The sequence below is a fragment of the Chanodichthys erythropterus genome, chromosome 11 (genome assembly GCF_024489055.1).
Source record: "Chanodichthys erythropterus isolate Z2021 chromosome 11, ASM2448905v1, whole genome shotgun sequence".
NCBI classification, from domain to species: Eukaryota; Metazoa; Chordata; class Actinopteri; order Cypriniformes; family Xenocyprididae; genus Chanodichthys; species Chanodichthys erythropterus.
The window spans coordinates 8,609,949-8,622,359 of NC_090231.1; the positions used below are offsets into that span (position 1 = coordinate 8,609,949).

Sequence of the window (12,411 nt, forward strand, 5' to 3'; positions counted from 1 at the left end):
CTGCTTTTTTGCAAATATCCTTATGTTGGTTTTACATGTGACTTAATAGAGAACAGTTAATATTCACCATGGTTAAAGGGTTAGTTCACCCAAAAATGACAATTACCCCATGATTTACTCACTCTCAAGCCATCCTAGGTGTGTATGACATTCTTCTTTCAGACAAATATAATCAGAGTTATATTAAATAATGTCCAGGGTAATCCATGCTTTATAATGGGAGTGGATGGTGTCCCAAATTCTAGAGACAGAAAAATGCACTCATCCATTATAAAAGAAGTCCACACGGCTCTGGGGGGTTAATAAAGGCCTTCTGAAGCGAAGTGATACGTTTGTGCAAGCTGCTGCGAGTTCTCTACCATATTGCGTTCAAATTAAATCCAAATCGCACTCATTGGAGTATAAGCGCGAGACATCACTTCTGTTGTCAGAGCGCGATCAGACCTCACTAAACGAGTGCTGAATGCAGTTGGACATGGTGGTGTTTTAGAGGTAAAAAATTATATAAATACTGTTCGGTTTCTCGCACAAACTGATCGTTTCGTGTCTTAGGACATCAATGTGTCGTCATGAGCTGCAGGGTTTAATTTGGATTTGTCTAAGCAAGTTTTATTTACTCTTATATTAGAAGTTCCCATTGACCCACATTATGGATCTTGGATGCCCTGGGGGTAAGCAGATAAACATCAAATTTTCTTTTTTGGGTGAACTATCCCTTTAAGCTTTGGAGCGTTTTGAATCAGCGTATCGAATCATGATTTGGATCATGTGTCAAACCGCCAAACATCTGAAATCACATGACTTTGGCGCTCTGAACCGCTGATTCAACACGCTGATTCATTATGCTCCGAAGCTTTCTGAAGCAGTGTTTTGAGATCGGCCATCACTATATAAGTCGTTATTTTGTTATTTTGGTGCACCAAAAATATTCGTGTCGCTTTATAATATTAATATTGAACCACTGTACTCACATGACCTGATTTAAATATGTTTTTAGTACATTAATGGATCTTGAGAGAGGAAATGTCATTGCTCCCTATGCAGGCCTCACTGAGCCATCGGATTTCAACTAAAATATCTTAATTTGTGTTCCGAAGATGAATGAAGGTCTTACGGGTGTGGAACGACATGAGGGTGAGTAATAAATGACAGAATTTTCATTTTTGGGTGAACTAACCCTTTAATTCGTGACCGGTGTTTTGTTTTGCTCTCTCCTCTACACTTCCATGTTCGTCACCGGAGCTCACTCTGCGCATGCGTCCTACATCACAAGCTGGGACGCCGCTCTCTCATGAACATACATATTATAGTTAGCGGAAGTTAGAGATTACAGTTTATAAAGTTTGAAATATGGATATTTTTCTTGCTTTATTAACCCCTCGGTGCCGTGTGGATTTCTTTTATGATGGATGAGTGCATTTTTTCTGTCTTTAGAATTTGGGACACCATCCACTCCCATTATAAAGCATGGATTACCCTGGACATTATTTAATATAACTCTGATTATATTCGTCTGAAAGAAGAATGTCATATACAAATAGGATGGCTGAGTAAATCATGGGGTAATTTTCGTTTTTGGGTGATCTAAAAATTGTGGGTCAGTAAGATATTTAAAATGTTTAAAAAAGTGTATTTTGCTCACCAAGGATGCATTTATTTGATCAAAAATACAGTTTAACTATAATGTTTCGAAATATTATTGCAATTTAAATAACTTGAATGTATTTTAATTTCATTAATGTCACAGCTGAATTTTCAGCATCATTACTCCAGTCTCCTCTTTCACATGATCCTTCAGAAATCATTCTAATATGCTGATTTGCTGCTCAAGAAACATTTCTTATTATCAAAGTTGAAACTGATACATTTATTTTTTCAGCATTATTTGATGAATAGAAAGATCAAAAGAATTGGTATATTATATGTATTGTAGCAGCCATCATTTTTAAATTCAGTTGCAGTTCATTCAAATAGTTTTTAAATTATTTATCTCTCCAATAGGGTGAGAGTGGGGTAAGATGAGCCAGTGGGTAAGTTGACCCACCCGCTGTATCTTGGCAACCGCACCCTTTTATTACCATGTGACCATATATTTTGGAACTACCCATTATTTCTGCCAGACTGTGAAAAGGAGAAACACATGGGAGGAGTGGAAGGCGCCAGTTTACTTTAAAAACAGTTTTTGGCTTGTCAAAGTAAAATTTTTGCATAACAGATGTAATGGCTGTTTCGTCAAAGCAAATTTGTCCATGTCCAAAAATATTTATGAATCATATTGGTGATTTAGCAATGTATAAAACCATGCAAATCATTTAGCTAAATATTATCCTGAAATGGCAGCTATGGAGCAAAGTGAGCCAAATGCTGTGGGGTAAATTGAGCCAGTGTTTACCCCACCATAAGGCACTGAATTTACATAAGTTAAATATCTTAAGTATAAACTGCTATAATTTCAATGTAATATATTATACCAAATCCTTCTCTGATATGAACCAGAAGATGTTTCATCATATATATCTTTCCACCAGTAGTCCCTAATGGCCTAACATGGTCAACATTGCAGAAAAACTACCAGACCAAGAACATTTTGACTAAAATATTTATTAGTTTCAGTAACATTTATTCATTATGGAAGAGGATTAGGGCCAAGCAATAATAAAAAAATAAAACTATCTCGAGATTAAAGTTGTTAAATTACGAGAAAAAACTCGTTAAATTTCGAGAAAAAACGTGTTAAATTATGAGAAAAAAGTCGAGATAAAATGTTGAGAATAAACTCGTTAAATGATGAGGAAAAAAATCGTTAAATTACGAGAAAAAACTTGTTAAATTTCGAGAAAAAACTCGTTATATTTCGAGAAAAAAGTCGAGATAAAATGTTGAGAATAAACTTGTTAAATTACGAGAAAAAGGTTGTTAAATTACGAGAATAAACTCGTTAAATTTCAAGAAAAAAGTCGAGATAAATGTTGAGAATAAAGTCATTAAATTATGAGAATAAGTTCGTTAATTTAACGAGTTCATTCTCAACATTTTATCTCGACTTTTTTCTCGAAATTTAACAAGTTTTTTTCTCGTATTTTAACAACTTTAATCTCGAGATGGTTTTATTTTTTTTTATTATTGCTTGGCCCTAATCCTTTTCCGTAATTCATTCTAATTCAGATTTATTTAATTTTACTCAAATTCTCTGTTTAGTCTGTTTTGGGAAGTTTACAACTTTGGTGTTCAACATACTGTTTCAGAAATGCGAACAATTAAAGATATTGAAACGGGGAGGTGATCTTTTAAAAGAGGTTATCTTCAAAATTTCACATGGGTTTGATTCAGATTCAGTTAGATGGTCAGTTTACACCCACCCACTGACTCGGCTCAACTTACCCCTAACCTGGGGCAAATTGAGCCACAGGAACACTTTTTTATAAGAAGCCATATTTTTAGAGCCCTTTGTCATAGAACTATTCTGATCGTTTAAAATGATATGAGACATCCTGAAATTACTTTAAATACTTTCATTGTATTTCTGCCTCATTTTTCCTTATCATGAGAACCACATGAGTAAAAAATGGCTCATCTTACCCCATACTCCCTTACTATTTGTTCATTTAACTGAATGAACCAAGACATTGGGTGGCGCTATTGACCACCAAACAGTTCACCTTTTTTTGAGGAAGAAAACATTTCTTGAACTAAAACAACTCAGCGACGTATCTGTACATGGACAGACCTTCTGCCACTTCAGACTTTATCCCTCGCGAAAGGTCTGTGTGATTGCACAGAGGACATCCGTGCTCAGAGGCTGTGGGATGCTTTTGCCGGGTGAACTGTGACGCACCAGTTGACGGAACTGGCCGACATCTGGGGAAGATTACGTCGGCATTGCTTAACCGAGGGACTTTAAAATCCTGATCACAAGACCTGGCGCCTTAAAGTCCTGCAACTTTCTAACAAATAGCGACTGCTACGCAAAGAACGAAAGAGGTATGTATCAAAATGTTTTGTTCGGATCCAGTCAACTGAATCATTTGGACTGATTGAATCGTTCAAAAGAACAAATTAGCGTCGATTTAAAAGTTAAGTGACAGATAACGAAGACAAATGACAGCTGTGTTTAAATTAGTTAAAACATCTGTGGAAAAAGTGCTATCTGCTGCTTGAACTGATCAAATAGAGGACATTAAAACACTTTATTGCTCTAACTCTGCAATAATTGACATTATCTGATGACTACAATAAGTATTTTTTTGCTTCGATTTTAAAAGGGCTGATGAATCAAAAGCCCTCAGACTGTCGATGATGCTGTATTTTGGGGGAATTGTGTACGTTTGTATCAGTTGGTTTGTAAAGCGTTTGCGGAGCAAGATAAAGGAAGTGGTATAGTTTGTGAACGCTGACTGAGTTTCACTATCATATGTCAGAGGAGCCCCACTGGAGAGCGATGCAGGTAGGTTTTGAAACAACCGGCTCTTGGCTACAGTGTAGAGCCATTCACTAATGAATGACTTTTATCAGCCGTTTTTTAAGGGCAAAAAATTTGCTTCAAAAAATTAGTTTCTAGGGTATTGTGCAGGGTTATCAGATGCATTTTAAATAACTGCAAAAACAAAACAAAACAAAAAAAAACTTAAAGGAATAGTTCACACAAAAATGCCCCATGATTTACTCACCCTCAAGCCATCCTAGGGTTTATATGACATTCTTCTTTCAGATGAACACAATCAGAGTTATATTAAAGGATTAGTTAACTTTCAAATCAAATTTTCCTGATAATTTACTCACCCCCATGTCATCCAAGATGTTCATGTCTTTCTTTCGTCAGTTGAAAAAAAATTAAGGTTTTTGATGAAAACATTCCAGAATTATTCTCCTTATAGTGGACTTCCATGGTCTCCAAACAGTTGAAGGTCAAAATTAGTTTCAGTGCAGCTTTAAAGGGCTTTAAATGATACCAGACGAGGAATAAGGGTCTTATCTAGCAAAATGATCGGCCATTTAAAAAAAAAAAAAAAGTAAATGCATATGCTTTATATAAACAAATGATCGCCAAAAAAAAAGGAGGGAAGGGGAAGGCGTAGAATAGGGAAGGCGTAGGACATGCATAAATTATCCCGAAAATTTTATTTGAAAGTGAACTAATCCTTTAAATAATGTCCAGGGTAATCCATGCTTCATAATGGGAGTGGATGGTGGCCCAAATTCTAAAGACAGAAAAAATGCACTCATCCATCATAAAAAAGTCCACACAGCGCCGAGGGGTTAATAAAAGCCTTCTGAACCGAAGAAAGAAAAATATCCATATTTCAAACTTTATAAACTGTAATCTCTAACTTCCACTGACTGTCATACACGCGTTCATGAGAGAGGGGCGTCCCAGGTTGTGATGTAGGAAGCATGCGCAGTGTGAGCTCTGGTGACGAACACGGAAGTGTAGAGGAGAGAGCAAAACAACACACCGGTCACAAATTAAAAGTACAAAACTAGGATTTGTTAAAGCTGCTGTCCGTGATTTTTGGCCCTCTAGCGGTTTATAAACAGAACTGCACGTGTCTTGCGGAGGAACATTGTAGCCGGAGCTACTTTTCTCTGTGTATGTCTATGGCGAGTCACGCAGTTACTGTGATACTCTGCGGCGAGTCCTACCAGTCCGGTCTGAAATGATCCGAATATAAACACTTATTATAAGTGTACCATAATGATTCAGGATAAGACAAAAACACTGTTTGGAAATCATGTTGTATATTCTCACTATATAATTTTTGTAAATTAAAAAAAAAAAAAAAGTTGCGGAGTGCAGCTTTAAGAAAAATGTTGGAGGATTTCGATATAAGCCAAGAGAAGACTGTTTTTTGCCCAGCCATATTTGTTTGAACCGGAGTATACCGACCAGGAACTGTGGGAGATGGAGGAGGCTGCAGCAGCAAAACAAACTGAAAAACTGTTGGCCGAGGCATGTTTATATTGTCAGAGTAAATGCCGATCACTAGCGAAAACCGCGTTAGCTAGCGGAAGTTAGAGATTACATACATTATTTAAAAATAAAAAAGACAATAATTACCACTTTAACCAGCAGGTGGTGGTAGAGTAGCATTTATTTGCGCATATATCATCCATTTCCTCTTATCGTTTTTCACTTTGGTTTTGCCTAAATGTTAAACATTATAAAATAACTAGGTTTAAAAATACATTTTGTCAATGTGAAGTAGGCCTATGAAATACTCAAAAAATCTGATGAAAAACAATAACTTTTCTTGTGAATGAATGACACAGAAAGCGAACACCGCGCTCGCTTTGTAATCACAGCAGCTGTCAATCAATGCATATAGCCCATTGCAGAGGTTATGAAGAAGGGTAATAACTATCGTTTCTAACTCTTGGCATATATCGAATGTTTTTGGCAATGAAAGCTTTTAAATATTATAAAATGCCTATCATAGTTTTCTAGTATACCATAGAAAAAATGTATAATTAATGATAAAATGATTAGTGAAAAAATAATATACAAATACTGAAGCTGCAAACTTTACAAAATACACAATTTTTGACACTGCCAAAACTTTTGGTCATGGCTGGACAGCGAGACCAGGGTAGCCCGCTGATTCCTGAACAAATAACTCAATGGATCCGGTTCTTTTTTGTGAATCAGAAACTTACAGTGCTACCAGTGCCTGAGCAATAGCTGAACAATTCCTGAGCACCTTACATGTTTTAGTTCATTCTTTTTAGTTTATCATTAACATTCAGCATTCAATAACATAACATTATCAATGACATTCAGCGGTTCTTGATAAAACACATTATTTACAAGAACTGTATCTGGTTTATTCCTGATTTTTCATATCTGTTCTGCTGAAATTTGAAACAGCGTCATAATTTCGCAAAATGCTTCTGAGGATGATAAATGCAATAAGAATGACTTTTAGTGTTTACTCCCCCTCACTCTTCTATGAACTTACAGTGTGTTCTCTCTGCTCTGACAGGGGGATGATGGACAACGGAGGGTTTTGCAACGATAATTATCACAGTTTAAGCAGTGATGATGAACTGGTGGATATTTCAGATGTTACGGTGGACTTCAGTGAGGATGTCCCACCTCTGATCCGAGATTACAGCGTGGGTAGGGACACACTCACACACGACACAAGTTGATGTTAACCAATTTTGGATGCACTGTATGTTTTATTTCAGCTTTTATCAAAGGTCTTTATGGTTTTGCAAGATTAACTAGATTGTTTTTAGTGTTTAAGCTTTGTTTTATAAACATTTGATAAATAAAGCATATACTTTTACAGTTTGAATGTCTTATCATATACATGGCCATACCCAGGGTTTTAGAAATATGTCCAAGGTCCAAAAACTGAGCTTGGGGGAGTTCGAACTCCTCAGGAAAATGTATTCCCTTGGTCTACATGTGTGCATTTTAAAGGGATAGTTCACCCAAAAAATGAAAATTCTGTCATCATTTACTCACCCTCAGGTTGTTCCAAACCTGTATGAATTTCTTTGTTATATTGAACACAAAGGAAGATATTTTGAAGAATGTGGGAAACTGAACAGTTCTGGGGCACCATTGACCATTATCCTACTATGGAAGTCATTTGTGCCCCAAACTTCCATCAAAATATCTTCTTTTGTGTTCAGCAGAACAAAGAAATTTATACAGGTTTGGAACAACATGAGGGTGAGTAAATGATGACAGAATTTTCATTTTTGGGTGAACTATCCCTTTAAGAAGTCTGGCAAAGATTGGATAACATTAGTTCAAAACCATGTCAGCCTTTTTCATTTTTGTTTGTGTCAGTGAAAATAAAGGAATGAAAAAGTAATATGGTCATGAAAAATGTAATGAATATATTTTTTCTGTTCTGACAAATAGGAGAATGATCATAGAATATTAATTATTAGGGAAAGTATCCTTTTAAATTTTAAGCACAGACCAGCCATGGACAAATAAATGTACGAAGGGTGCAGACACAAAAGAGAAAATTAAAAGAAATAAGAAGGAAACGTATAAAGTAAAATAGTTAAAGAACTACAATTTATTGTGAAGTAATGCATTTGATCTATTTGCAAATAATTGTATTTTAATAAGCTAAATGTCTGTCCAAAGCACAACCAACATATTTGTCAAAGCCACATGTTTTACCATATTGTAGTTTAGGTCTGAGGGTGATAAGTGCATTTACTGAAAGGTTATCAGGAAAGTGTAACCATGTTGATTAAATTCATTCACAAATTGCACACATTCATTCTTAAAAGTGAAATCATTGGACTCTGAAAGTGCATCATTGGATAATATCCATTTCTGTCATAATATAGTTGTGAAATATTACTTTTAGCTTTTTGACCGTTAAAAACTGAAGTGTTGTGCTAGAATTCACACACTCTGCCTCTGTAAAACGTGCTTGTTTTGTAAAGAATGTAGGTTTAATCTTTTAGTCACGCCACATGGTCGAATCAGAATCTGTTCTCTGTCTGCACAGATACAGATGATGCTGTGCTTGATGTCACAGACCGACGCTTATCATACCAGGAACTTCCACTATTAATATCTGTATTTAGCAATCTATTCTGTCTTCCTCATTTCACTCTACCTTCCTGTCTGATACTCTTACTGTGATATTGAACTGTTTAATACTGTGTGAAGATACAACTTGAAAGTCAGTTTACTTCTGTATTATTTTGTCTTTGAAGTGAAGACTAAGCTTCCATACCCTAAAGCAGGGGTTTTCAATCTTTTAGATGCCACAGACCCTCAAATATGTGTGTGTGTGACCCTCATCGTAAAAAAAATAAAAAGGCATCGATCCTTTATTAACATCCAATTGATATGCTGAAAAATGTATATTATAAATGAGTTTCTATTAAGTCATATTTATTTCTGATTATATATTTTATTTCAATCTAATTATTTTATTTATTTATATTATTAAATTTGTAATTATTTTAATCTAATCTGTTTATTAAATCTAATTAAAATAAAATAAAATTTTGATTGTGTAATATTTGAAAATTAAGAAATTAAGACAGTTGTAATGTAAAAAAAAATATTATATTATTAGATTTTTTTTATTTTACAGTGAAATAGTATAATAGAAATATTTCTTGTTTTCCTTTATTTATTAATTTTAGGGGTTCAAGCACATGGTGCTTAAACCCTATAGTAATTGTAAGGATTTTTATTCTTCTTCTTCTGCCGTAAAATGAATCGTGCAGATCGAACCGTAAGGCCTAGAGACTTGAAACTTGGCCAGACAGGTCTCAGTTTGGGGAGAGGTTGACAGAGTATGATCCCAATCGGCCAATAGGTGGCGCTACAGCAATCAAAAGTTCAAAATTGCTCATAACTCATAGACCATTTGTCGTAGACTCAAGTCTTATGTCATTGTAATCCTTGGCCCAAGATGAACAAAACGTATATCTTAGATTTTATTTCTGCTTGAGAAAATTTTCCGGCATTTTGAATTTTGTCCAAAACCTACTTTTGAAAAATAGTCCTAGGTTTTTCGCCCGATCAGATCCAAACCAGTGCAGAAATGTTCTCTGGAGTCTGAATATTGATAATTATCAAAAAAAAAAGTTGAAATTTTGATTCGCGGTCGTTAAGGGAATGAGGTATCTTTACCAAACTCAGAACACATGTGTATCGGCTCAATATTTGGTCACAGTAAAAAAAAAAAAAACGTTAGTTCGATTGACTTGAAATTTGGCATACAGTGTCTTGGTCTAAGGGGGCATGATTGTCTATGAGGACATTGGCATATCTCAAAAAACATGGCCGCCATCAGCCAATGAACTTTGAGCACCTATTAGACAAGGTTAACGGAGGCCAATCGGAACGAAATTCAGTAGGCATGTTCGACTCATGGTCCTAGAGGTCTGTAAGAATTTTGAAAGAAATCGACCACTAGTTGGCGCTAACAAATTTTACGGCTCAGTAATCACATGACGTTTTACACATACCCACAATATTCATATCATTTGATAGATCTCCTCATGCTGAACAACTTTGCCTCAAGAATCAATGCTGTCAATCAAATCATTCATGTGAAAAACCTACTTTTGCAAACTAGTCCTAGGTTTTTCACTCGATCGGAACCACACGAGTGCAGTACAATTCTCTGGACTCTCCTGATCAATAATTATCAAAAAAAGTTGAATTTTACCCTTTGGATAGCTATAACAGGGTTTTAGGGGTTTTATTTTACAAAATGGGCATGGCAAAATATACTTAAGGCAATAAATCTTAAATGAAAACTCAGAATTTCACGAAATTAAGAGAGCACATGCAGCATATGACTCTAAAGAAGTGTGCCAACTTTTATGGAGATCGAACCATAGGTGGCCACTATAACTGTTAAAAAGCTTTAATAAAAAATATTTAAAAAAATATTTTCAATGGTAAATTGGCTGTTTTGGCTGAAAATGTATATAACTTTGGGTGTGGTCGACTTATTTTCATGGCAGTCCAGTTGAGACGAAACCACCATAGGAAACATAGCTCATTAATGTCAAATGTTAAATGTCATAGCCCAAATGTCAAAATTTTGATAGGAAGTGGTGAAAAAAATCCAATCAAAGTCACTATAAATCAAACTGTCTATAACTTCAAAACGAAATGAGATATTTTCACCAAATTTGACACATATATGTGTGGACACACTTTGAGGACACCCCAAAAAAGTTGTGGAGATCGGGCAATAGGTGGTGCTATAACTGTCAAAAAACTTTATTTTTCCTTGTAAATGGTCTTTTCCATCTACGATCTAAGTGCTTACATGCTTGCTAAATAAAATATAATACCTTTTTATGTGCTTAAAGGCCTTAAATGCGTGAACCCAGATAAATGTGTGTGTGTATATATATATATATATATATATATATATATATATATATATATGTATATGTATGTATGTATGTATGTATGTGTATGTATTGTGGCCAAATTGTGCAAACGAAAGAAAAAAAAAAAAAATCCAGCCAATTCTTGCAACCATAGGTTTATGGTACTATTATGTTAGTGTAATTTTCTTTGCTATGTATGCATGCGTTTTGTGTGGCTTTTCAGAATAATTCAAGTCAAGTTTAGCATGAAGGCCCTTTATTCTTTTCATCATTTAGAAAACAATGGCAAAACACTAATGAAAGTGGCTTGTGTGAGCCTAAGGCAACATCATGCACTGTGTGTGTTTCAGCTTTGTTTTCAGTGGTGCACTAAGAGCTAAAAAGAAAATAAAATGAAAGAAAATGGGATAGATCAGGTTCACTAATCATGAGTCACTGTGGCAGGCAGGAAATGTAGTCACAGCCATCATAGTCAAGTAAAGTCACCTTTATTTATATAGTGCTTTTAACAATGCAGATTGTGTCAAAGCAGCTTTACAATGATAACTGGTATATAATTTTGGCTGCACAGCAGCTCTTAAAGAAAATGGTGTCATTATATGCATTTTACCAGTTGTTGCTGAAGTCTGATGCTTTCAACAGTAATCCTTATCAGTACAAGTCACATGACCTCATGGTCAGCATTCATTGGAATGGTAAAATTAATGACACCAACAGCATAATTTCATTGCTTGTAATTTGATTGAGGGAGTCACCAGAGAATTAAGAGAAAGAAGAAACTGAGGAACTAGATTAAGAGTTCATTTTAGTTTGAGCTAAAACACACACACAGACTCACAGAGCTGCTTGTTCCTCTTAAACCCCCATGATTTGAACATCTTTTCCTCCTTAATATTTTTCTACCATGAGTCAAATAACTTCTTATTAGTCAAACTCCACACTTCTCCCTTATTTTCTATTCCTTTGGTTTTTTTTGAGTGCTAAATCTTCCTGTTAACCCTTTTTAGCCTGTTTGAGAATGATTTAGACTTGCATTCAAATATTAACATGCTGAATGTGTTCACACTGAATTCCACTGTTGATATTTTTCTTTTTTTCAGGTTGAGGAGGAACAAAAACGTTTCAGAGAACATCTATATTGTCAGTAGTCATTTAATAAGAGCCTAGTCTGCACTGTCATTATTTTTTGCTGCAATATATTCAATTGTTCAAATGTTTAGGGTTGCTAAGATTTTTTTTAAAATAACTTTTCTATTTTAATATAATTTACAATGTAATTTTTTAAAGGCAAAGCTGATTTTTCACCATCATTACTCCAGTCTTCAGTGTCATATGATTCTTTGATTGAAAAGAAATGTTTGAAATATAATTTTTTTGTAACAATGTAAAAGTCATCACGTATATTTATCATCATATAGCCAGCAGCATTGCCGTCCTTTATGTCAGATGTTGAAAATATGATAAATGCTGTTGTGCTGGCAGAGGCCTTGTTTCAAGTTGAACCTGAATCTTTCAACTTGTATCACACATTAGTTTAAAGCCTGTCTGAAGGCCTGGTGTCTCTCACTC

At 35.0% G+C, this 12,411-nt stretch overlaps 1 protein-coding gene across 5 annotated transcripts in view; it reads left to right on the top strand.

The window, feature by feature from the left end:
- Nucleotides 1–1,071: 1,071 nt before the first annotated feature.
- clcn5b (chloride channel, voltage-sensitive 5b) overlaps nt 1,072–12,411 on the top strand; it is a 32,755-nt gene continuing 21,415 nt past the window's right edge. Inside the window, exons 1-2 of one of the 5 annotated variants that reach the window (XM_067401418.1) lie at nt 1,072–1,134; nt 6,978–7,114. In XM_067401418.1, coding sequence (XP_067257519.1) covers nt 6,982–7,114 — 133 coding nt within the window. In that variant the 5' untranslated portion in view covers nt 1,072–1,134; nt 6,978–6,981. Of the gene's footprint in view, nt 1,135–3,664; nt 3,982–4,300; nt 4,445–6,977; nt 7,115–11,960; nt 11,983–12,411 lie in introns of those variants that run through there. The other 4 variants (XM_067401416.1, XM_067401417.1, XM_067401419.1 and 1 more) reach the window with 4 other exon arrangements.